Here is a 27,677-nt window from a genome sequence, read left to right on the forward strand (position 1 = left end):
CTAAAATTGAGTACTAATATAGAATTTGAACTAATTTTTCAGGTAGAAATCACATTAGTTTTTTCTGTAGCATTTACTTCACCACAGAATCCTTTAGCCTTTGTGTTTTTTTCCAATGGTAGAGCCAGGGACCCTCATATCTCCCAATAATAAGACCATCTCTGCTGTAGCAGCTTCACATGGCGATGTGCTGAATGATGTCAAGTACAGGAATGGTGCATTGTTGGAAATACCCATGCTGACATTATTCTTGCCTTCAGCTGCCAGTGGGAGAATCAAGCTTTCAGTAGACATACAGCCATAATGTCTAACTGAAGAAGATACTCAGCCGGGTCAAATGACTTAATCAATAAGAGACGTGATGGATGAATGCAGCAGCTGCTTTAAAGAGCAGTGTGGACACATAGAAACAGGGTGATGCATAGATGACATAAAATCAATTTTGACCTTCACATTTGAAAATGTGGTTGTCAGGGTGTTGCTATGTTGTTGTTTATGTGTTGCAATGCAATTGCCATGGTGTTTAGATTGTTCTGGTTGCTAGGTGGCCAGAAAAGAGTCCTCAAAGTCTGATATTCTGGTCTGAACATGACTTTTCTTTAGTTCAAATCAATCTGAATTTTCAGGTGAAAGTTTCATCATTTATAAAAACAGACATTGCAGAAAATGGCATACCAGTTCTGTACATCGTTTTTAGAAGGAATAACCTTAAATGCTTTTCTCTCCTTTTCTTCATAACCGTCATTGCCGGGATAGACTCAATGACGTGTGATGTGGTTCTGCCACGCTTGTGGCCCGGGATCATTCCTGTCTGGCTGGGGACGAATGAGCCGGTCAATGAAGCTGATTGCATTTCACTCCTGTTGTCTGGCCTTTGTGCTGAATCCACAAGAGCACACGTTAGATCTATAGACAACAAACAGAGAATATTGACATGATGGGTTACTGGCCATTAGGCTTCACTCTGTCAAAATGTGCTACTAACTACATTTTTTTGAGTAGGGGGGAATTCAAATTTATGACTCCCAGTAATAGAAATTTCTACAGTGAATACTTGTGCTCCACTGTCAATTATTTTATGCGCTCTGAAACTCTTTATAAGTGCAATCTGCATAAAATTAATTTTAAACATTCAAATTCAATAAGCTCAAGCATTTGCAAAAGCAAATGGAAAGGAATCGGTTCAAGGGAATCGTAAACATCAAATTGTCAGTAATAACTATAAAGATGCTTGTGGATGAATCTCATAAAATAAAAGTAATAAAAAGACATATAGTTTTCTACTGTACAAACGTGAAAATACATTCCAGTTTTGCCTCAATCGCTTTGGCTCATTTCTTAAATAAGATTTTTTTTTTTTTTCTCAAAACAATAAGTTCAGATCTCTGAACAATTCGTTTCTTGTTCACATCAGATTTGAATTTCGTATTGACTTACAGTCGCTTTGGTACATTTCTCAGATCACAACTGAAATTCTCACAATTTGTTCAACCTCCACATCATCTAGTCACTTGTGCACATCATAAAAGCAATTTCTCATTCTTTTGAATCAAATTGCAATACATTAAGTACAGTTGTCTGCTGTGTCCTACATTATCAACTGCTTATGTCATGTTGCTCAAAACATCTAGGCATTAGTTCATTGCATAAGTCATTAAATGCTAAATGGTTGAACTGTTCTCATAATGCGTCAAGTATATTTTTTCTATGCATTTCCATTGGACTTTTTTTCGTGAGTTGATAATTTGCACATGTGAATATTGAATTTCCTTAATGAAGGGGAATGTAAAGCATTGGATCAATCAATGATCAACCAGTTCTCTAAAATAGCTCAGAGATGGACGCATGAATCTTCAATTGGAAAGCAAATGCATAGAGCATAAGAGTTGAAATTTCTTAGAATGAAAGAACAACAATGAACAGGGTCTACAGCCGGGAAGAAGAAGAGGATGAAGGATGTGTGGTGGAAGGGTACGGAGGCAAACCAGTGGAAGTTTCTGATGAAATAAGACCCACTATTGAGGACCATGTTCTCAATCATGACCTTACGATGGCCTAGGCGGGTCAAAAGGTGCAACCGAATGTTGGGAGAACAACCATTTCCTCAATCATTCGAGCATTTCGTAGACAGAACAGGTGTGTATTTCAACACTGTTATCTGTATACTTATTGTAATGTTTCTTATTACTATAGCATTTTTACACTTAGCATATTACACATGCATTTGACAGTGTGTAATAAATATACTTTATACATCACACACACACGTGTGTGTGTTATATACAGTGAAGTCTTGTCTTTATCACAATGACATAGTACTGTAATTTGTTGCCAGACCAACAGTAAAAGCTGTGAATCCTGTCCAGTCTCAATCAATATCCCACAGAGTAATGTGTAAATTTGTACTGTTAAAATTGATATATATGCCATACAGGAAAAGTGCAGTCTTGTGTATTTTCAATCAATGTCATCAAAATCATATAGCCATAGTTCACATGTGAAAATACACACAGAGTACACTGTTATATTGACAATGTGGCTAAACAATTTGACTATCTTGTTTGTGCACAATGGTGCAAGAACTTGTCATTTTGATGGCACTGAAATCTTCATTGATATAAAGACATTGAGAAGAACAAGTAACAGGCTTTTTCTGGTAATCCATTGTGTGGTGCTGTTTAGTTTGTGTCAGAAATGAACTTACTGGTTTGCAAATGTTACGGATGATTCGAGAAAGTACCAAATCGACTGAGAAAAACAAAGCAAATTGCATTTGTTTTGGCACATGTGCATGTCATGAAACAGGAGAGGAGACACAGAGGTAAACATCATAGGTCTTTATTTACAGGTTGGTTGCGATCTCTTGGATCATCAAACCGGTAAGTGAAGAGCATAAGCAGTTAGTCTCACTTAACCGACAAGTCTTTTTGCTTGACAGGATGGGCAATGAACATCGGGTCTGAAGGAATGAGCTTGAAGAGGATAAAGAAGGTATAGGTATACTTCAAGGTGAGTAGTCAGGTAAGTCCACTCTCGCAAAGAGATTGACGGGATCCTGTGTGTGTGAGAGAGAGAGAGATTTGTAGTGCTGAAGGTGACAGAGATTGTGACAGTGCAAAAAGTACAATTGTCTACGATTTGCACAATAACTAGTTTTGTTGATCAAAATGTTTTGTTGATGAACAGATGAGCTGATCTCAGTGAAACTGTCAAACTCTTAACAACTTCTAAACGTTCTTTTATCGTGTGAGCCATCACATGCAAAATGATCCATTCACAATCTGTCAGACATGCATGTATATTCCATAAATATCTGACATGTAATGTTTGTAATGTCTGCTGAATTGGCAAATGACCTGCCATTATAATGAAATCGGAATCATACCAATCTTACTGTAACATGGAATTTGCGGTAACACTTTACAATAAGGTTAATTAGTTAACATTAGTTAACTTCATTAGTTAACATGAACTATGAATGAACAATACTTCTCCAGCATTTATTAATCTTAGTTACAGTTTTTCTCAGTCGCTTTGGTGCATTTCTCACATCACTATTTACATTTGCACAACAGTTAGTGTCACGGGATGGGTAAATAAAAAAAGGTGCGAGGACTCAAGTGCAGAGAAAGAAATATTTATTAATAAAAGAAACACTAAACACAAAACCCACGAGGGGGAAAACATAACTCAATACAAAACAACAACAGAAACGAACATACCAAAAAGGGTCACGGGAGAACAGGAGACGTGTACAAGACAACGATCTGACACAGACTGCAAACACAAAGGAACTTATAAAAGGGACAAATCAGGTAGGTGATGAGGGAACAACAGGTGGGGCAAATGAAACCAATAATGAGATAACAAGGAGGGTGGGGTCAAAACAGAGACAGGAACACAAACACCACATGTGCTACACGAGACAGGACAGGCATGTGACATTACCCCCTCCTTAAGGAGCGGCTACCAGACGCTCCACTAGGGACGGGAGGGACAGACCAGGGAGGGACGGGAGGGACAGACCAGGGTGAAACAGGGGGAACAGGAAGGACAGACCAGGGTGGGGCAGGGAAAATGGACAGTTCGGGAGGCCAGGACGGAAATGTCAGTCCATCTGGCGGCCAGGACGGAAATGTCAGTCCATCGGGCGGCCAGGACGGAAATGTCAGTCCATCGGGCGGCCAGGACGGAAATGTCAGTCCATCGGGCGGCCAGGGCAGAGACTTTCCCTCGGGCGGCCAGGGCGGAGACTTTCCCTCGGGCGGCCAGGGAGGAGACGACCCTTCAGGAGGCCATGGCACAGGAACAGACACCACCGGCTCAGGAACTGGAACAGACCCCACCGGCTCAGGCACTGGAACTGGCACCACCGACTCAGGCACTGGAACTGGCACCACCGACTCAGGCACTGGAACTGGCACCACCGGCTCGGCGTCGGCTATCTTGTCCAAAGACACAGGCTCTGCAAACGTGACGTGAACGGTCTCTGTGGCGGCCATCTTGTCCGAAGACACAGGCTCGGCAGACGTGACCTGAACAGTCTCTGGCTGGGCAGACGTGACGGATCGCTGGGGTGGTGCAGGCAGTGCGAGCAGCTCGGGCGGGGCCAGTAGAGCATGACGCCTGGGCAGCGCGGGCAGAGCAAGACGCCTGGGCAGCACGGGCAGAGCAAGACGCCTGAGCATAACTCAATACAAAACAACAACAACTTCAGAAACGAACATACCAAAAAGGGTCACGGGAGAACAAGAGACGTGTACAAGACAACAATCCAACACAGACTGCAAACACAAAGGAACTTATAAAAGGGACAAATCAGGTAGGTGATGAGGGAACAACAGGTGGGGCAAATGAAACCAATAATGAGATAACAAGGAGGGTGGGGTCAAAACAGAGACAGGAACACAAACACCACATGTGCTACACGAGACAGGACAGGCATGTGACAGTTAGTTCAACCTCCACAACATTTAGTCATTTGTGCACATCATAGTAGCAGTTTCTCATTCCTTCCAACAAATTGCAAATGCTTTTGGACATGCATCAATTGCTTTCATACAAATCTCTGCTGTTTTATAACATTATCATTTGCTTATGTCATGTCAGTCAAAATTAACTTGTGAATGCTGAATAGTCATTCCATATAAAACTAGTCCTCATTTCATTGCTTTAGTCATTACATACAAAAATGTTGAACTAGTTGTCAAAATCTGTCAAGCAAACTTTACACATTTTTTTCCCCTGAAAATGTCTCCTAAATTGAACAATTTGCAATTGAGCAAGAGATGATATTCGCTGTGATGTAGATGAAATTATGTGGCCAGACAGAGAGGAACATCTGGATGTGCATGAATGATTACAGTACTATGTATGTTGTATGTTCAGTTCCAATATGTACTGCAATATTGTTTACAGTTGTGCACAGCTAGGGAGTTTATGTTTGTTGTAAATAAGGGTGTATTTTTTCTTTTGCACAATGCTGTGAACAAATTAGAATTGCAAAGAGCATATGCAGTAAAAATGTGAAATATACATATTCAGTGTCTTGTACTCAGTTACCTCACAACACCAAGTAATGTGTAACTTTACTGTATTTTTCAAATGGCTGTGCAAATAGTATATAGTGCTGTCTTGAGCATTTTCAGGTAGTGTCACCAATATCTGACTTTTTTGCATTGGAAAACATTTACAGAGTAAACTGTCATAATGAAAACATGACAAAGACATTTGACTATCTTGTTCATAAACAATGGTGTCAGGACTTTTCATTTTGATGACACTGACACTTTCATTGACATGAATACTTGCTTTTGAGGAATGAGCTATCCATTTTGAGCAAGTGACCCGCTTTTGCAGGTTATCAACTAGGTTTTGCAGTTTGTATTAATTGTTTTGAGAACTGCATTAACTGTTGTGCAAATGTAAATACTGATGTGAGAAATGCACCAAAGCGACTGAGAAAAACTGTAATATAGTAGCAAATGGATTGCCTATTGTTGGTTCATGTTAGTTAATACATTAAGTAATGTTGACAAATAAAACCTTATTCTAAAGTGTTACCGAATTTGTCACCAGCACAATCAGTATACCATTTTTAATCATGGAGGAACATCACAACCCTAAAAAGAAGCTGCTACAGTATACAGTACATTTATTTTGGGGGTTTAAAAATGGGTTACATGTAAAATAAAAATTCAGACAGACAGACAGACATATAGATAAATGACAGACAGACAGACAGACAGACAGATAGATAGATAGATAGATAGATAGATAGATAGATAGATAGATAGATAGATAGATAGACAGACAGACAGACAGACAGACAGACAGACAGACATACATATAGATAGATAGATAAATGACAGACAGACAGACAGATAGATAGATAGATAGATAGATAGATAGATAGACAGACAGACAGACAGACAGACAGATAGATAGATAGATAGATAGATAGACAGACAGACAGACAGACAGACAGACAGACATATAGATAGATAAATGACAGACAGACAGACAGACAGACAGACAGATAGACAGACAGACAGACATACATATAGATAGATAAATGACAGACAGACAGACAGACAGACAGACAGATAGATAGATAGATAGATAGATAGATAGATAGATAGATAGATAGATAGATAGATAGATAGATAGATAGATAGATAGATAGATAGATAGATAGAATTAAATGGGTTTTGGTGATAAAATGTGGCTAAACAAACAGTGAGATAAATATTGAATATGCAATATGTTCATTTTTATAAACAAGCTTTTCTTACAGTTGCATTTTTAGACTCTCATTAACCCTCATTAACATGGCAGTTAATTATAATTACCTAGTCGAGCTGCTGCCTGTGACATGTGTATTATTCTTCAGTAACCCCCTCCCCAAACATGCATAGATCTCTAGAACCCGGGGTCATACAGGCTTCAGTCGTCTCTCTAGACTAAAGCATTGAGTGAAGGGGAAGACGAGTGATTTTGCCATGGATACAAACACATAAACATCCATCTCCCTCACCGCTTTCAGCATGCTCCTGCATTAAGTAGCTACGGACACTGGCTCTTTGAGAATGAAAGCACTGCTAAAACAATCTTCTCACGTTATCTTCTAGTCAAGGGCAAAGTAGGTGAGAATATGTCAAAAAAAAAAAGATGAAGATGCATGCAAAAGGTGAAGGAGGAGACCTTTAGTAGAGTTGCTCCTGAATTAACTCGGATCATCATCATCCACAGTAAGCTAAGCGAATGGCAACGCATGTCATGAAGCCAGAGCGTGTGTTACAGTGTGGATGATGCGGCACAGTCGCGGGCCTTCAGGCTCCAGGAGCTCAGTGGTTGTCATGGCAACAGGCATCCAGATCCTGGGCTGCTTCCCATCACATGTTCATAAAACATTCTTCCGTAAAGATAATATAATGCCAGAGGTGGATGGGGTGATGGGATTATAGGCTGCTGGCTGTCATTATACATCAAGTCAACATTAACTGTATTATTCAATGAGAGCAGCTCATTATGAAATCCTTCCAAAACATGCAAGATTTTACACGGACACACACACACATCATACTAACATGGCTATTGTTTTATTTAATAAAAAAAGAGAAGAAACAGCACTGCATTGAAAAAAATAAGAAATCAAGAAAAAACATAACGTAAAAGTACAAATTACAAACCAGATAGGAAGCTATTTATGAGTATTGAAGAGAGTTTGTGGTATTTTTTTTACTTTTTTTTTAGAAATACAATATTGTTCAGAGAGTAATTATGTTTTTCAGTGAACAATAACATATACACCTAGGGCATGTGAATAACATGGGTATAACAAAATGTGAAAATCTCGTTAAGTAGCTAATGTTAACCACATACTTCGTTTTACTTAATCTTTAAAAACACATGGAAAATTATTGAGGAAATGATAATTGTCTTTCCGGTTTTTCCCGGTTGTAATGTCTGCATTTAAATGCATGTTTAGCTTGACAGGGGAAGGCAGTAGCACCTCACTGCAGTACACGAGATCCAGGGGGCGGAGTTGGATCCAGATCTAAGGGGTGGAGATTGGTAGGTTTAGGGGTGGGTTTAGGGATCAGGGGGTGGAGATGGGTAGGTTTATGTAAGGTGGGATCCCCTGGATTTTGTGTTCTGCAGTGAGGACCATCTCGGGGAAGGCCGTCTCAGCTTATGAATATAAATTAGGTCAATCTGACGTTGCTCGCTGGTGGAGCGGAAATGAGAGTCACGTAAAAAGTTAATTATTCATGAGTTGTACGGCCCCTTACACAAAGACCACGCCCATTCCCTCTGTTCAGAGCGCCCTTTCAATAAAGCTTCCGCAGTTTGAATCATCATGGCAGCCGGCGAAGCGTCCTTGGTGGCGCTTGGACTTCAGTTCTGTATGAAAAACAAGCTTCTGTCGAAGTCAACTTTGCCTAGTATTATCAGCTGTATTAGAAGAGGTAAGGGTTTTCTTGACAATTGAATGACAGTAATGTTTTTATGATAAATGTCGTTATGTTGACTTTTGACACTGACAACCTGACAAGACAAGAACAACCAGTTTTTGACTTAAGATAAATAAGACAAATGTAAATCTATGTAACTGTTATGTATGTATGTATGTATGTATGTATGTACTGTACTGTACTGTACTGTACTGTACTGTACTGTACTGTACTGTATATGTATGTATGTATGTATTTATGTATGTATGTGTGTACAGTATGTGTATGTCTCACACACACACACACACACACACACACACACACACACACACACACACACACACACACACACACACACACACACATATATATATATATATATATATATATATATATATATGTACTATAGTTGTACTGTATATGTTTATTACATTTAAATCACGTGTGACAACTTGCTCCAACCAGACATTTTTATAATACTCTTATCTTGAGGATGTAGTCTTGAACTTCATTTGTATGTAGTTGAACTTGACTCTTGTCTTTAATATGTGTCAGTGTGTTTTTGTTTTGTGTGTGTGTTTATGAATTTTTGTACTGAAATTATTATAATAATATCATTTTAGTTTGTTGGACAGAATTCACATAAATTACAGTTTAAAAAAAATGTAAACTCTTGAAAATGTAAACTCTTGATTCAAAACCTTGTAGTTAATGAGATATAACCTTCTTGACAACTAGCCCCTGGTCTCTCCTAAAACTGATGTTAAATAAGAAGAAGGATGACAGTGTTCCTTCAATATTTACATAAGACCAAGAGAAATAGACATGTTGCAGTCATGCAGATCAACACATGCACTCTTGTTTAACTCATGAAACACTTTTCTATCCTGAAGGGCTTGCCACAAGTGTGCTGTCTCAGACCGTTGAAGAGCCCAGCGCCACGACCTCTCCAAGCAGCAGTTTTGGCGGACCCTTGGAGCATTACAACAGTCTTATTCGAGATGGACAGTTACGAGAAGATCTGCAGCAAAGGTCTGTTATGGAAAAACTGGAACAGATGCAAAAGAATCTTCGAGGGTACAGCAATGACCGCTCATCGTTTTTTTCAAAGGTAAACTGGCCTAAATCCGCCGACATATACCCCGCAGATACTGTGAAAGTGTTTTTTAACTAATTCTAACTTATACTGTATATGTTTTTGATTCTTTTGCAACAGTTCTTCTCCCAGAGAAAGCCACCAAAAGGTTATTACATATATGGAGACGTTGGTAAGTTTTGCAACGTTAAGTCGTGGCTGTCACATAGTGTCAGATAAACTTTATTGTACTGGAAATAAATTGCTCCGTTCTGATATCAGTATGAATTTCCTCATTTACAGGCACAGGAAAAACTATGGTTATGGACATGTTTTATAATCATGTAGAGACAGAGAAGAAAAAAAGGGTCCATTTTCATGGGTTCATGTTGGATGTACATAAACGTGAGTTTGTTATGACTGCTCTTTTTAAGTTTAGTTTTTAATAAGATTCTTTAGACTTTTAATATACCTGTACTCTATTAATGTTTGTGCACTGATAATTCTGGTTATTTTATATTCATTTATTTATTTATTGTTTTTACTATAACTTCATTTAATACATTATTTATGACTACCCCATAACATTTGGCATTTATTAAACTCCCAGCGCAACATATTTTTATTATCATATATTCTTTTTTAAACAGAAGCCAGAAATTGATACAAGGTCCATCATTCAATATATATAAAAAAATGTTTGAGGGACTGAATTATTCCTGGAGCCCAAAAATGACCCATGTATGATTAAAATGGATGCCAAAATAGTAAAGTTCCCATTATCTGCTCTCACTCAGATAGAGTCATGTTTATGTAGGAATTCATCGGCTCAAGCAAACTTTACCCAAAAGAAAAGTGGGTAAAATGGCAAAGGCGTACGATCCTATCGCTCCGGTTGCAGAAGAAATCAGTGAGGAAGCCTGCCTTCTGTGTTTTGATGAGTTTCAGGTGAATGTTTCACTTTGTAATTGTATCGTTGCAATCTAATCAAGCTTTGTGATCGCTTCAGTGTGCTGAGATCTTCCTAAGTTATCAGAGAATACAGAGAATTAACAGTATTGATTTTTAACTTTCTCTGTTCATTAGGTCACTGACATCGCAGATGCCATGATCCTTAAGCAGCTCTTTGAGAACCTCTTCCTTAAAGGGGTTGTTGTTGTTGCCACGTCCAACCGGCCTCCTGACGGTATGAAGCAAATAATCAACAGTCAAAATATTGATATGTTGTCACTGGAGTGTATGTAGGTGTTATACACTTTCATTCGGGTGTATGGGTGACATAGTTGCTTGTACTAATCAAGACTCTTTGGAAAGCCTATTATAATTTCTTCAGTGTGTTGCGTTTGCAAGTTTGATTTATGAACCACCAATAGCTATGTTTCCATTTACCTATTTTTATGCGAATTTTGGGATATTGCATTAAAAAAAACGGTTGGAAATGCCAAGATGCATATAAATTGGAAAAATGTGTATAAAAACGTATGCGCTCAATTGAGGCAGATCTTCTTTTTTTTTATCCGATGAGAATACATGCGTATAAACTACGATTAAAACACATTTACCAAATAAATCCCTTGATGTGCAACAAAAAAACTCAATGACTTTGACTCAACAGAGGATGTGTTTGGACAACAGGACTAACCAGCGGATCAGTTTCATCACACAGCATTTCAAATGTTGGTTTGGTCACTCGGAAATGCCTGAGCCAAAGTCTGCCATCAAAATGATTTGGTATAATTACCTCTCAGAACTGTCTCACACGATTGCGTTCCCATACATCAGGCGTCTGAACGCAAGATAACATGACATTGCACATTGCAAAACACAGTGGCTTCCGCGATTTGAAGTGAAGGGAAAGTTTGGCAACCTATACTTGGAATTTGTCCTCTGCATTTAACCATCACACATTAGGTGTAGTGAACACACACACACACAAACACACTGCAAGCCGTGAACAGATATTTTTGCTGACGCGCCCGGGGAGCGATTGCGGGTTAGGTGTCTTGCTCAAGAGCACCTCAGTCGTTTCCTGCCAGAATTTAGAATTGAACCCGCAACCTTCGGGTTACGAGTCCGACTATCTAACCATTAGGCCACAACTTCCATTTTTAATAAAGACATTTTGCACAAATTTCCCTGGAAGTGACTATTTTCTTCAACTGTGCTTTATTCGCAAATATTTGATACTATATTACAATTTTGCACATAAGTTAAATTCACGACTTTAGATGGAAACATAGCTAGTGACTGTCCTAGCATCACAGAAGTGCAGGTTTCTTTCTGCTTACCTTCCAAATCCCAGTTTGTACTGAGAACAATATCTTGTTTTACAGATCTGTACAAAAACGGATTGCAGAGGGTGAACTTTGTGCCATTCATAGCTGTGCTAAAGGTAAGCACTTCAGCATTGTTTATTATCTAATACATCATTGCTCTTACTTGCTGTACTTGATGCCCTTGTTGAACTTATGGTAATATGATCAGAAAAATGATAATGCCTGTTGATTTATGTTCTTTTCTGTTGGAAGTACTGCATGTAATTCACTGATCAAATGTCTTTTAAACAGGAGTATTGCCAAACACTACGCTTGGATTCTGGAATAGATTATCGGAGAAGAAATTGCCCTGCAGCTGGGAAACTCTTCTACCTGTGAGTAAATGCATTATGTTGTACAAAATGAGATGTTACCGCATTAGTTTAGAGCAGTTTAGTTATGCAAGTTGACTCATTCTTTAAACACAGACATGCATCTTTAAATTGATTCCAGAAGTATTTAAAGCTGTGTAATAAAGTGTAATTTCTGCGCCACTAGCATTACCAGGGTTTCAAAAATAATCATAGTCTTCAAACAATCCAAACTTGCAACATTATATGAGACAGTGTTGCTTTGGCCACTTTTATATCCTCATATGAATCGCATCCTTATATTAGTCTCTTTATATTAAGATGGAATAGGAATAAGTATTTAACATCCAAAACATGACATGCTTCTGCCTGAACAGTGAGTATTAGCCCTTTGACTAAGTATCTGTGAATAAACAAAGTTGTATTATGAAGTGATGAATTATTTATCAAATATTTTTTTTATTTAGTTCCAGTGAACCCGATGTTGATGCAACACTCGACAAGCTGTTTGATGAGATGGCCTTTAAACAGAATGACAGTAAGTTGGTTGCTGATGTGTTCTCTGAATAACACAAAACCGTCTTGTTTAAGTAGCTGATGTTGGATCAGTAAAAACCCTATCAAAAGAATTTCTAATGACAGACCATTAGATGTCATAGTTCTACAGATGTGAATGTGAGTTGCCATTATATGTTTCAAAGTAATTGCATCCCAAAAAAAATGTACCAGCCATGAAACTTTTTGCTGTGCATATTTGATTCAGGTTCATTTTGTTTATCACAGTTACCCGACCCAGATCTCTAAAGGTACATGGAAGGATACTGACGCTTGACAAAGCATGCGGGACCATAGCAGACTGCACCTTTGAGGAGCTGTGTGACCGGGTAAGCTTGTTTCTTCCATGGCAACTCCCATTCAGTCATTAAAATGAACTAGAATTGGTGAGTCTTGTGTTGTTTTTAACTCTCAGCCTATAGGAGCCAGTGACTACCTGGAGATGTCTGCTGTGTTTGACACAGTTTTCATCCGAAACGTTCCTCTGCTTACTTTGAACAAGAAGACGCAGGCCAGACGCTTCATAACTCTCATTGACGCACTATATGAGCACAAGGTAAGTCGTGAAACACTTGTGATTTTTGTTGGAAGGTCTTGAAGGAACCTCTGACGGTTTGGTGGAATATCTCCACAGGTTCGTGTGGTGCTTCTGGCAGAAGCTCCATTAGATGAGCTGTTTGTTTGTGAACATCACGAAGATCATGATCATCACGACACTCATGTTTTATTGGATGACCTGGGCATTTCAAGGGTAATGTACAAATAATTTTCCATTTAAATTCTTTGAGAATTATTTTTGCAGGCTGAGTGTTGCCATTAGAATTTGATTATAAATTATATTGTATCTTTTTATATATATATATATATAAATCAAAATGATTCAACCCCCAGAGACTGTAATAATTTACAAATGTAGGCTTTTCTAAAGATACAGAGTTTTAAAAATAAAATTGTATCTATAAGTTTAGTGGCAAATTAAGTGATAATGTCAATATCCGTCCTTCGGATGAGACGTTAAACCGAGGTCCTGACTCTCTGTGGTCATTAAAAATCCCAGGATGTCCTTTGAAAAAGAGTAGGGGTGTAACCCCGGCATCCTGACCAAATTTGCCCATTGGCCTCTGTCCATCATGGCCTCCTAATCATCCCCATATATACTGATTGGCTTCATCACTGTCTCCTCTCCACCAGTAAGCTGGTGTGTGGTGGGCGTTCTGGCGCAATATGGCTGCCGTCGCATCATCCAAGTGGAAGCTGCACATTGGTGGTGGTTGAGGAGATTTCCCCCCTTCCATATGTGAAGCGTTTTGAGGACCCTGAAAAGCGCTATATAAATGTAACGAATTATTATTATTATTATTAATATATAATGTAATGCTTTTGAGTTATATGATTTTTTTGTAATACAGCTATGTCATAATTATTCAACGCTGCTGTTGGTATGGTACAAAATTGTGTTAAAGCACAATAAAGCCTTTGGAAACTCTAAAACAAAACTGAATTAGCTTGTGCTGTTACACACACACACACACATATATATATATATATATATATATTATTTAGCCCATGCATGTGCTAAAGTTCAGTAGCAAATATGGCCAAGTCAAAAGAGCTGTCACAAAAGTTTTAGAGAACAAATTGTTTTATTACATTAGAAAGTCTGTGGCTGCAAGATTTCCAAAACACTAGAAGTTCCTAGAGACTCAGTCTTATTCATAAGTTTAATATTTGTCGTACCAAAAAACCTTTGAGGGTGTTGAAGAAAATGCACAATATTATTAATGGGAACAAAATGTTTGATCAAGCAACTGAGAAAAACCCTCAATTTACTATCAAAGACTTGCAAGATGACCTTGCAAGTAAGGAAGGAGGAAGAAACATTTCAGAGCATAAGAAGAGCACTAGACAAGCACGACCTTCATGTTGGGACATCTTGCCAAATGCCACTCTTGACCAAGAAGAACATAAAAGGACAACTTCAATGTGCTAAAATTCATTTGGATAGACCTGTGGAGTTCTGGAAGAATGTTTTATGGAGTGATGTGACGAAACTGGAACTTTTTGGACCCAGCGGTATGTCTGGTGCAAAAAAGGCAAAGCAAACATGGAGGCGGTCCAGTCTTGTTATGGAGGAGCTTTGCTGTTGCAAGAAGTGGAAATCTTGACTGTATGAAGGACATCATGAATTCTTTGAAGTATCAAGCCATTTTGGCAAAGATGGTGATGTCTGCGGTGCAGAGACTGAAGCTTGATGATCAGTGGACTTTCCTGCAGGACAGCCATCCGTATACATCCAAATCTACTCAAGCTTGGTTCAGGAATCAGTCGTAAGATGTTCTTGAGTGGCCTCTACAGTCTTCAGGTTTAAATCTGAATTTGAAGAAAGCAGTGGTAATGTGAAAACCAAAGATTATCAGTGATCTGGAAGCTTTTTCAAGCGAGGAATGGGCCAAGATTGCAGTAGAGACGTGACAGAAGCTTCTAAGCACTTATTGGCAGCATTTATTGGCAGTTATAAAGAATAAAAGATTCTCCACAAAGTTTGAACTTTGGGGGTTGAATCATTTTTAACACAAATGTTTAGAGCCAATTAATTTATTTATTTTTCAACAACTTTATGTTCTCAAGAGTCACTCATGTGTATTGATCAAATTTCTATAATAGTTTACTGATGCCTTTTTTGAATTGTTTTCATAAAATGTTGTTCTTGGCAGCAAAATGTCTTGCAGGTCAAGGGGATTGAATAATTTTGAATGCTACTGTATTTCATTTTAAAGGTGGGGTATGTGATTTGCAAACCGGCCAGCAGATTTTGAAAATACACAACTCAAATGGTCCTACCTTCTTTCCTTTGACTCCACCCATTCGAAGAACATGAGGGGGATGGGGGAGGGGGGGATGGTACGACCGTTTGATTGACGCACTTACTGTCCAATGATTCTAGGTGGTCTTGGAAATGATTGGCTGGAGTTTTTCGAGTCCTGCCCGTTCCACAGATGATTAAATTTCTTAATTTTCATTTCAGTGCTTCTAACTCAGTAAGTGGGTTATAGGAATAGGATTTCAAGTGATTTAGAAAAAATGGCCAAAAAAGAGAATTACATACCCCACCTTTAATTTGCTGCTCAAGAAACATTTCCTCTTATTATATATCAATGTCGAAAACAGTTGTGTTGCTAAATATTTTTATAGACACCGTAATACATTCTTTTCAGGATCCTTTGATGAACAGAAAGTTCAAAAGCAACAGCATTTATTAAATAGAAATCTTTTGTAATGTTAAAAATGTCTTTACTGTCACTTTTGATTAATTTAACGCATCCTTGCTGAACAAAAGTATTAGTTTATTTAAAAGAAAAATCTTTCTGACCCTAGTAAAACATGTTTTGACCAAATTCCATCCCATGAACTATAAATATGAAAATATTGGAAGATATATTTTGCTAAAATAAAATGAGGCCTATTTTCGCTCCTAAAAAAACAGCATTTGTTTCATTAATGTATTCAAAAATATCTCATACCTGTAATACAACAGTATTTTAATGGTAAAATATCTAAACATCATGTTACTGCATGTCATTTTATGCTAATGACACTGTTGAGAATGTTCAAATTTGTTACAGTTGATGGCGTGTGATTAATTGTCTTTAAAATGTCACTGCATGAACCTACAAACGGTAGACTAGACTTTAGAGACAAATATTTGAACTTTGCTGTGTAGTTGATCTCTTCACATTGATTTGATTATCTCTTTTAATGTGTCAGGATTCAGGCAGCTCGCTGGCGATCTTCACAGGAGAGGAGGAGGTGTTCGCCTTCCAGAGGACGCTCTCTCGACTCACTGAGATGCAAACAGAGGAGTACTGGGTTGCAGGAGAGCGGAGCTCTAAGTAGCTTTTATCATTACTAACTCCATATACAGCAGCCATCTCAGCTAGCATAAGACTCAGCCTCTCGTGAGGTCTTGGGATCAACTCCATTTTGATTTGGTGAGGATTGTATTGTATTTTAATCAGAACTGTATGGTATAATGCTGCACTTTATAAACGCACATGCAAAAATGAACTTGACACTTGAAAGATGGGCAGGTTTGTTGGAGGAATCTGGATGCAAATCTGCCAAACATATGTTTAAAATCAGCCTGCCTTTCTGGTTTGTAAAATGTTTTATTGACAACCTATATTGTAAGATTATTGATATGCAACCTATTTAAGATTAATGCTTGCATTAAAATTATTTTAACTTTTATTGATGTCTGATTGTTTTGAAGCTTTCTATTGTGCTTCTATTTCAGTTATGTGTATGAATTTGGTTAATTAATTATTGTTTGTGTCCATAATAGAAGATTAGTCATGTATATTTAGGTCTAAGGAAGGAGACATGGCATCTTAGACCTTTGCTCTGCAGACCTGAGAGATTCATTTATTCATATGTGATACTTGCTAAGCCAGGCTCATACTTATAATTTAGGGTTTGTTCAAATCCATAATTCTAAGTATTACGTTTTGGTGTTTATCTTATCTGTGCAACACATCGTGCATGAATGATACTTCAAATTGTGTGGCTTGTTGATGAGAAGTGTTCTATTACTATCTTTTGTGATCACTCATGCCTGCTACAGACTGTGTGTGATTTCATTACAAATCACACTGTACAACATGGATCTAATAAGCTTGGGTACAACATGTATTAGACTGTACGATATATTATGTGACCTATTGAATCGTAGGCTACGACACAAGTCAAGTTAGTATAGAAGAATAAAACATCATCAGCATGCACTAGTGGTAAACAAATAGAGCAAGATGAATCGCACTTTGGCAATTGTGGTTTTTATGTTCTGAAAAAGAGGAGGAAGCAAAAAGAGAATATGGACGGTCATGGCTAGGGAAAAGAGGCCGACTTGGCATGCCAATTTTGCAAATGGAGCTTGAGGTAAGTAGGTTTAAGTTTTAGTTCCATGCCATGCTGATCAATATGCCATTTCATGTTGCATTTTAATTGGCTAGTCAGTAGATGTAGGTCGCAGAAAATGTGTATATATATACACACACACACACACCCCTATATATATATGTGTGTGTGTGTATATGTATATATATATATATATATATATATATGTGTGTGTGATGTATATATGTATGTGTATATATATATATATATATATATATATATATATATATAATGCTCTTAATGGCCATAAGACAGGTTAAATTTTAAATGCAAAGTATAATTTGTTTTTTTCTTTTCTTTTGGTATAAAAATATAAGATTCTCTGGTTTCGTGGCAGATTTTGAGATTCACCCAGTCGCATTTTCTTCAGAGGATGAACACATTTAGTTGCATTCTATTGCAATGCTCTTAGCCTGTCTAGAAGCCATTTATTGGATAGAGTGTATGAAATAAGAGCTCTTGTGATGGCATATCTGTGTAATGTGCAGATGACGTGCGTGGCAGTGGATTGTGAGCTTCAGCTCTGCTCTCCGGCCCTTTAAGAAGCAGTTCCCCTGACTGGGTCCAGGGGGCGCATGATCTGTGTGTTACTGTTCTTTTCTTTAGTTTGCAGCGGAGCAGCAGCGCATTAGGGGCTTTGGTAGTGCTGGATCGCCCGGGTTGCGGGACGCAACGTCCTGCTCCGACATGGAACAGGGATCATGGAGGTTTATAGGGAAAAGCGGCGTGTTCGGTAGGACTTATTCGTGTTGATTTGCGGAGGGACGGATGTGGAGGTATGGCTTGATCATTTGAGGATACTTTCGCGAACGTACAGCCTTTCTGATCGCTTTAAATCAAAGATTTTTATTTTTATTTTAAGACGGCAGCTGCGTTCTGAAACGAAGTATCTTTTACATCATGATGTAATGTTACCATGTAACACGTTCGCAGTGCGACGTCATGCAACAATGTAACAAATTCGAGCGTCCGCTCTGTTACAGTCTTTATGCTTTTTGAACCGCGGAAGCTTTATTAAACTCGCATTTTCGCTGGTTTATTTGTTGTCCTACGGACTCTTAAAACTAACCAAATCGAGCGAGATTCTCATACGAATCCGTCTATATGTTGTAAGCGGACATAATGCACTGGAACGCATTTGTAAATATTCCTAAACATCTCATAACATAAATTCGATTCTCGAAGTGTCCCGCATTGAAATGTGGACTCTAGAAGTGATCCATTAATGGCATGCACGAGGGCACTGCTGCCGTTGTGTTCAGAAAAGCCGTCCATTTATATCATTCATTTGAAGGAGTCGAGAAAATATGGCAGATGAGATAGATAAGCCCTCGGCTGTGGACGTGGACGTCGACATAGACCCTGATTTCGAGCCCCAAAAAAGGCCCAGGTCTTGCACCTGGCCTCTGCCCAGACCGGAGTCCGATGCTGGCAAAGCAGAACCAGGAGAGGTGGGGATCATTCCCGAGGAAGAGGTGGATGAAAATGGCACTGATGATGCTTGTGCATCTGGTGACATTACAGGCGCATCAAAGCCCGTCAGTGTCACAGAAGGAAATGAGAGTTCTGCTGCTCTTGCCATAGAAACCAATGCTGCTCTCAGTGATAAAGACACCTATGGCTCTCCTGTTTCTTCCCAGCATGCTCTGCCCTCCGCCTGCAGCGACTCCGGCATCAATGGTCTGATTCCTCAGCAGCCCAGAAAATCCTCTGCCCGCAGGAACGCCTGGGGAAACTATTCCTACGCAGACCTCATCACTCAAGCCATCGAGAGCACGCCTGAGAAGAGGCTGACATTGGCCCAGATTTATGATTGGATGGTCCGGAATGTGCCATATTTCAAGGACAAAGGTGACAGCAACAGCTCTGCGGGATGGAAGGTACGTCAGGTCAAAGAGACGGCTTGGCTTTTAACCTTGACTTGCTTATCAGGAGTGTTTATGTTTGTAATATATGTATCCATTTGTTGCAGGCGGACGTTTGTAACATAGTGCTTCATGGCCTTATAAAAAACGATGCTTGTGTTTTTACAGGGTGGTAAAATGGCACAGATGCTGGAAATGTGGACTACTAGTCATGTCATGTGTGGTTTGCTGATTAAGTGATGCTTCATGCCAAAGGGCGTAACAGCAGATGCATTGAGAAAGGTGCCACTGATAAACAGGACCTTTTAAATGGCCCCTTGCCTTATCATTTCCAAGTATTAAAGCTTGATAACAAACATAGAAGACATTTCTATGAATAATCATTTATTGTATCATCAATATGATCGCACTTCCATGAATTGATTGTATATCATCTCTCTTTTTTTTTTTTTTTTTCTCTTGTCAATGTTTGATTTCAGGGATTAGCTTGGCCTGGAAAAAACATGGAATCAAGTCTAATGAGTGCTCTTGGTATAGCTAGCTGCATTTGAATTAGAGAAAAACCTCAGGAAATCCCTGTGCAATCCCGCAGATGTAAGGCTGGTGAACTGCTGTTGTGCAGATATTACATTTTAGAAAGATGATTCGGCAGCTTCACAAACAAGCTATGCCAAGCGCATTGTAAACGCTTGTTATTTTTTATATGATTTGCATAGGCCTGTAATATGCATAATTATTTGAATCAGTCTTGAGTCAAAGTTGTTTCATTTGAAATTTCACTGAAACCAATATAGTAACATGCAAGTTAGTCAGCAAAACTCAATGTTTTTGAAATCCTTTCAATTTGCTAAAGCATACATTTTGGTACTTAAAAGAAAAAAGGTCCGTTCTTCCTACCAATCAGATTTTAGGAACAGATAAAGCCATCCTGCAGAGTGTTTGCATCTGCCTGCCACTGAATGAGGAAAAAAGAGAAACCATAGGCATATCATCAGTGTCAGGGTTTCTATTGGTTGTTTGGTCCCCACCTCCACTTTCTATTGGCTCTCGGGTACAGCATAAGAAGCAATCAGCTGACTGGAAACTATGTAGGTCAGTGTGTAGCAACGTGTGAAGAGCTTTGGTGTTTGACTCTGAGATACAGCATTGTGTGTAAACTGGCAGTGCTCCAGTGCTGTTCTGAGTGGTGCTTTGCTCAAATGGGACTGCATCATGGCTTTCGGATGATTTCAGCCCTTATTTTCATCCATTATAGTTATTCTGCATGGTCCTGTGTGGATTTAATTCAATAGAAAGGGCTACCACAGAATTTAAAAAGATGATTTTCATTGCTAAATTTACAGTCTCTGACACTCTATTTAATGCAGTCAGCTACTAATAATGAACATTTTATAAGCAGGTAAATGTCTTTCCCCTCAAATTCATGTTATCGTAATGCTGAACCCTCATTATATATCAATATTAAGCAAATTCTTTCAGTGTAATGCTGAAAATGTGAGATTTAATTTATGAAGTGCATGATTTGTACAATTGCATCATGGTGGTATTTGCTCCACTGAATTTTACTTATTCTGATTTTGAGAGTATGTTTTCCTCACATTGCAGTAATCAGGATAAAAATTAATTGTCACAATGCAAAAATAGGCTTCATTTTGTGCATTTAGTTTTCTTCTTTTGAGGTGAATTATGATATCTGCAATTTGATATATTTCTTTTATTTGTGTGATTTACTCTTTGGCTGCATAAAGTCACAGGGAAATATGGGGTTCTGATGGCCTACAGGTTAATGATCAAGCCTCTTAATGCTAAACTTCCAGATTTAGTGCCCAATGGGGGTGAGCTGTGTCCGTTGCACTTGTGCCCTTATTCAAGTTGCTTAACCTTAAGATGATTGAGAAGAGCTGTAGCTGAATTTGCCATTTCGGGAGATGTTTTTCGTCCATCATTATAGTCAAAGCAGGTCAGAACAACACTACTTCATTTCAATATTTTTTTGAAGCCTTAGATGAGAATTTTCAAGAATATTATAAACATAGAATGTGTGTGAAATGCAGAAAAGGCTAACATGGATAAAATAAACATTAAAACTGGTTTGATCACTGATTCAGTTTGTCACTGAAGATACTGTTCTCATTGTAAGCCTAGTTTGTAATGATCTGTTTTGTAATCAATGTATGATTGTCAACAAACAATCTGATGCGTGTGTCTTAGATTAGATTCTCAATCCAATCAAATCAGTTAGCCAGCTTAACAAAGCAAAAAAGGAGAACTGCTTACGTACTTTACGAATGTGTTGGGATACATTTAGTTCTTAGAATAGGAAAAAGTTCTGTCACGGATTAAATCCAGTAATCCAGTAGGCTTGAAGCAAAGGCATTAATGGAAGTGTAGTGTCATGAGGTCTGCCCATTCACTCTTTTGAGAAGTTCAAAGGTCAGTAAAGTGATGTTCACGGGACAATGTTGAGTAGAGACCAGCTTTCTTCAAGATACCAGGCACAGTATTGGTAAATTCACACCATTTTGACAGACTGCTTGACTTCATCAAAAAGGAAACCCATTTCTCGCTTGTGAGTTTTATCACATCTCCTGATGCTGCATTATGGATTGCTGTACCTTCTGTGCTGCAGTCCACATTAATGCAGCTTCACTGCGCTGCACTCTTAAACTTTGTACATGACTGAGGAATTCTCGCTCCACTTTCTCTGCACTGGAAAAACACATTGTTAGATGCGTAGCTTGAACTAGAATAATGCCATATTACTGTCTTGAGAAAATCTTGGTCAGCAAATGTTAAGTTATCCAACAGCTTTACATACAGTAGCAGGCTTTGTGTAGGGTGGTTTGTAAATGTCTATTCAGAGCTCCAAAATGTAACTCCATTTTGTTAGTGATTGCACTGGAGTACCTACAAAATTGCCTGTTTTCTCACGCATGCATATTTGAAATGTCAAAAGCCGAACCCTCAAAGTTACCCAGTTGAACTGCACAGCGCGGACCAATTATCTCGAAAGCCCAATGGACAGCACAGAGTGCGTTGATTTACTTGAAGTCTGGTCTTGACCACACAGCCCAGACCAATTTGAACAGTGTGAGAAATTCAAATGGGCACTGCCCTTTTTCTATTTTCTGTATTTTCTCTGGACTGGTTTCTTTGTTAAAAGTGAGAATTACAAGTGAGAATTATTGTTACACGGTTTTCAGCTGTACATTGGTTACATCACTTGTCCACCGTGGCACCGCCCAACAAACCTTTCCCCACCATCCACGAAATTCATGTCTTTTAGTCGAAAAGAAATTAAGGTTTTTGAGGAAAACATTCCAGGTTTTTTCTCAGGCTTCAGGTAGACTTCAACCACGGTTTGAAGGTCCAAATTGCAGTTTCAATGCAGCTTCTAAGGGCCCTACAGGATCCCAGCCGAGGAATAAGGGTTTTATCTAGCAAACGATCTGTCATTTTCAACAACAAAAAAAAGACGTGTGTGCGTGTGTGTGTGTGCGTGCGTGCGTGTGTGTGTGTATACACTTTTTAACCACAAATGCTCATCTTGCACGTCCACGACTTCATGCATCACGTAATCACGTTGGAAAGGTCAGGCGGTAACCTGACGTTGGTGGAAAATGTGGGGCAGGGCGAAAAACTCCATCTCATTTTCTCCTCCAACTTCAAAATTGCCCGACATCGTTGTTTTACCTTTTTATTATAATTTTTATTATTTTTTGTAAAGGCCGTTTGATTTTGTAAACACTTGCGATATACACAACAGCATTGGCATGGAAATAAGGATTGATTGATTGAATTGATTTTATTTGTTTACCTACTAACTCATTGAAAGTAATTTGAGTTATGCTTTAAATTTTTTTAACAAAACACATGGACTCTATTGGTCAGAGGGGTCACATGACTCTTCAGTCTCTGAGTAAAGCAATCAAGTCAAAGTGGCATTGTTCCTTACTCAGCATTATGCACTATTGATTCCAAGATTATTTGGCCATTATCTAACATTATCTAACGCTTTTTAAAGGCCAATTGGTTAATGAATAAAGCTGAGGGATTTAAAACAAGCTGTATATATGTATGTTTTAAGCATGTCTTATGATGCACAGCTCACCATCTACTCTTCTCTTTTCACAGAACTCAATACGACATAACCTGTCACTCCACAGTCGCTTTGTCCGGGTCCAAAATGAAGGAACAGGAAAGAGTTCATGGTGGATGGTCAATCCTGATGGCGGAAAAGGGGGAAAAGCACCACGGAGACGTGCAGTTTCCATGGACAACAGTAATAAGCTCATCAAGAGCGCCCGTGGCCGTGCCGCAAAGAAAAAGGCAGCTCTTCAGGCTACTCAGGACGGAAGCTCAGAGAGTTCCTCCAGCCTGTCCAAATGGACCGGCAGCCCGACCTCCCGCAGTAGCGACGAGCTCGACGCTTGGACAGATTTCCGTTCTCGCACTAATTCCAATGCCAGCACCCTAAGCGGACGCCTTTCTCCGATTCTGGCCAACCTCGAGATGGACGAAGTTCCTGACGACGACTCTCCCCTATCGCCCATGCTGTACTCCAGCCCTAGTAGTATGTCTCCATCCACCGGGCTGACCGAACTGCCCCGTCTAGCTGACCTTGCAGGAACCATGAACCTCAACGACGGCCTCTCCGAAAACCTAATGGACGACCTTCTAGACAACATCAGCTTGACAGCTTCCCAGTCTCCAGGTCAAGATGAGAGTGGGGCCAACCTCCAGGGAAGCCCTGTGTTTACCTTCAGCTGCTCTGGGAGCAGTCTGGCAATTCCCACTGGCAGCTATGGCACTAACTCCATGTTCAGCCCTCCGTCTGTCACCGCCCTGAGGCAGTCTCCAATGCAAACAATCCAGGAAAACAAGCAGGCTACGTTCTCCTGCGGTTCCCTCTTTAGCGAACAGAGTCTGCAGGACTTGCTCAGCTCCGAGTCCAACAGTCGCAGCGATGTCCTTCTTACCCAGTCTGACCCGCTTATGTCACAAGCCAGTGCCTCCCTTTCCTCCCAGAATGCCCGTCGCAGTGCGCTGTTGCTGCGTAATGATCCCATGATGTCCAACCAGGCTGGGCCTGGAGGACAAGCAGGGCTCAAGAAGGCGTCGCCATCTGGATGGCGGATGAACTGCAGCGAGTCAGACTACCAAAGCTTGATGAAGCAACGTCTCCAACAGTCTCCTTTCAGAAGCACATCTATGCAGCTCAACTCCTCTGATTCGTTGTTGGCAGGTCTCAATGGCAGCGTTTCCTCGGTTCAATTGGCATCTCAGGACCGATTCCCATCTGAATTGGATCTTGAGGCATTAAGTGGGAGTTTCGATTGCGACATGGACGCCATCACTCGCAACGATCTGATGGATGCTGATGGCCTGGAGTTCAGCTTCGATTCCCATCTTATCTCCTCTCAGAATGCTAACCTGACTTCAGAGAGCTTCTCCAGAACCAAACGAACCTCCTCCCAAAGCTGGGTACCAGGTTGATCCGGCCAGGCCCAGGAATGTAGGGACGGACTGAACACCGCATTTGAGCCAACTGTCCACTGTAAAGCAACTGTACATTATGCTGTAGAAAAGCTATTTGACATCCATTGGAATCAGTTTGAGTTAACGTCAATGATTTACCCAGTCGGTGTTGTAGTTTTGTGTTTTGTATTGTCATGATTGAGGCTGGTTTAATGGACGTTGTAAAGTGTTTCAACCAATTTAACCTTGAAGAGCTTGCAGGTTAATCTAATTGCCAGTGACTAGGTAATGAACTCTGCTGCTGGAATATGGTAGGTGTAGTATCGTAAACAAAAGGTTGTCTATATATGAAGACTTGAAGGTCAGTAGTACTTCCCTTAGTCCATCTAGAATACAAAATCCCTGAATCCACCACTGTGTATGAGGGTGCCTGCACACTAGAGAAAGCTCTTACAAATGCATTTGAGAGTGTGGAAAGAGTTGGGTCAGTTTGACAACCAAGTAAGAATCTTGAATTCTCTAGTACCTGCGACTGGCAGTGCAGTGAAAGTTAAAATATTCTCAACTTTTGGTCGTCACTTTGGCAAACCCTAACGATACGTTATCCCAATTGAAATCAAGTCTAGTCTGTACTCTAGTCTGAAGGTGCCCTTAGTTTGTTGTAACTTATTGTAACCGTAATTAGATTTCCAGTCCTCACATTGAAACAAACACTTGCCTTTTGCCAAACATGTCCTTTACTGGACAATTGCAACAATGGCCTGTTTACAATACGAACTATTGAGAATGTTTTTTCGTTGTCCGAAAAAATGGCCATGAAAAATCTGTCTGATTCTCAGATTATTTTTCATAAAACTGAAAAGGGGAAGTTATTGTGTTTTTGTGAAACCAGTGAGCATAATGTATCCTTGACTCCTTTTATGGAAAAGTGAACTATGATATGATGATAAGCTATGTATTTAGTGTTCTGCTGTATGAAACTAGTTTGTCAGTGTTTCCCATGGATTTCCTAACAAAACCTGTGCATTATCCTGCTCGAGTTCTTGAACACGAGCATCTCAATCACCCCTAAACCGCTTTCACTTCCGATGTCAACCATTTTAGAATAGATTATGAGCTATATATTTGTATTTTTGTATGTGTTCATACACTCACACACACAGGGCCTCATTCATGAAGTAATTGCTGTATAAATTATTTATAAAATCTGAGTAGTTCATTTGGAAAACAAAATTTTGTTCATTAATTGATACTTTCAATTCGATTAGTGATTATGTGTGCATATACTGTACAGTCTGTATACATGCATGCGACCATTTACGTTGCCTAAATCATAGATTTCTGTTGTACTTGTATTTCGTAAATGAGGCCCATGGTGCATATGTGTATGTGCTGTACACTGAATATGTGTGCGTGTGTTTACACATAAATATTGGATTTATTCTAAACATAAGGTATATTAACAATTATACATTTTGGAACGCTGATTAAGGACCACTAGATGTTTGTGTACTTGTAGCAGGAAAAAAATTAAGCTAAGAGCATTTGGTGCTAAGTGAAATTGTGTTGGGTCAGTTCTTATGGCTGGCATGTTACTTTCTTAGCATTTATGTGTACATTTCTACACAATGGCTGGTGCTAGTAGAACGTGTCCATCAGTTGTAACGGCAGTGTGTTTGAAGCATCCTAACAGTTTTAAAATGAAAGGCAGCCACATTGTAGTATATGGATAAGCTATGTAAGAAAGCACCTACGTTGTACTGTATTTCACTGTTGATCTTGAACATGCCAGACAACCAAATTTGAGGCTGGTGAAAAATAATGCTATTACTATTAACTATTCAGTCTGATGAAATAGTAGTGCCATTCAGGGACAACTTGCAGTCGTTTTCAATAGTTGTAACCTAATGTTGTTTTAACATCACAGTCGAATGTACCTTTTGTTAAGGTCAGTTTCACACCCAGAATTTTCATAAGCCTCTTATAAGCAATGCTTTTTTATAATCTGCTTTTTATAATCAGCTGGAGTCACAGAATTTAAGATGACTATAAAAAGTTGATTGTGCTGTGTTTACCTTTGTTTACTTACTGTAATTTCACATTGTGTAATCCGTTTCAGCATCATCAAAAAGCTTTTAATTCTTGGTTTTCATATTCTTTGGGTAAGATCATCGTACTTAACGTAATAACTACTACAATTTGTATTCATTTTGAATTGTAATCTTTACGAAGGAATTAACATGAATTGTGAAGTCGAAATCTGCGTGTGTAGCACCTCACACCACAGTTGGCCGTTAGTTAGCATCCACTCAATGTTTGCTTGACTTTACCTGTGTATTTCCATTTTGGATAATGTAAACAAGGTAGTGCAAGGCAAGGTGCATGTAAATAAAGCTTGTATTACACAATATATTTCTCCAGTCTTTATTTGAATATGTCATAAGCAACTGATTTAATGCTTGTGCGTCTGTCTGGTCAAACTGATCACTAGATATTTGCAAAAAAACATGCAATGTGCCCTAAAATTCTGAAGCCACACAGTATATCGAAAATGTGTGCACAATTTAATCTGGACATTTTTGTTATTCCAAGCGAATGTATTAATTTAATCACAGCTACTGGTTTCAGTGGAATCCTGATCAAGGGGCTCTTGTTGGCAATCCTCTCAT

The 27,677-nt window shown here is 39.1% G+C and overlaps 2 protein-coding genes across 2 annotated transcripts; both read left to right on the forward strand.

Moving 5' to 3' along the window:
• Positions 1–8,347: 8,347 nt before the first annotated feature.
• Positions 8,348–17,549, forward strand: afg1la (AFG1 like ATPase a). The gene is made up of 13 exons (XM_084394238.1): positions 8,348–8,471; positions 9,350–9,567; positions 9,673–9,724; positions 9,835–9,936; positions 10,349–10,479; positions 10,618–10,717; positions 11,865–11,923; positions 12,099–12,181; positions 12,625–12,695; positions 12,941–13,041; positions 13,128–13,268; positions 13,347–13,463; positions 16,478–17,549. Exons 1-13 carry the CDS (start codon positions 8,363–8,365, stop codon positions 16,604–16,606), a joined length of 1,413 nt encoding a protein of 470 aa, XP_084250364.1. The 5' UTR covers positions 8,348–8,362; the 3' UTR covers positions 16,607–17,549.
• Positions 17,550–18,231: 682 nt separating this feature from the next.
• Positions 18,232–27,414, forward strand: foxo3a (forkhead box O3A). Its single transcript, XM_084392505.1, has 2 exons — positions 18,232–19,545; positions 23,665–27,414. The coding sequence occupies exons 1-2, from the start codon at positions 18,973–18,975 to the stop codon at positions 25,024–25,026; spliced, it is 1,935 nt and encodes a 644-aa protein (XP_084248631.1). The 5' UTR covers positions 18,232–18,972; the 3' UTR covers positions 25,027–27,414.
• The last annotated feature ends 263 nt before the right edge of the window (positions 27,415–27,677 follow it).

Source organism: Rutilus rutilus, assembly GCF_951802725.1.
Source record: "Rutilus rutilus genome assembly, chromosome: 21".
NCBI classification, from domain to species: Eukaryota; Metazoa; Chordata; class Actinopteri; order Cypriniformes; family Leuciscidae; genus Rutilus; species Rutilus rutilus.

Coding starts and splice junctions, on each gene's coding strand:
- afg1la (XM_084394238.1), top strand. CDS start 8,363: ATGGCAGCCGGCGAAGCGTCCTTGGTGGCGCTTGGACTTCAGTTCTGT. Junction 9,725..9,834: donor TTACATATATGGAGACGTTG/GTAAGTTTTGCA, acceptor CCTCATTTACAG/GCACAGGAAAAACTATGGTT. Junction 10,480..10,617: donor TGTGTTTTGATGAGTTTCAG/GTGAATGTTTCA, acceptor TCTGTTCATTAG/GTCACTGACATCGCAGATGC.
- foxo3a (XM_084392505.1), top strand. CDS start 18,973: ATGGCAGATGAGATAGATAAGCCCTCGGCTGTGGACGTGGACGTCGAC. Junction 19,546..23,664: donor ACAGCTCTGCGGGATGGAAG/GTACGTCAGGTC, acceptor CTCTTTTCACAG/AACTCAATACGACATAACCT.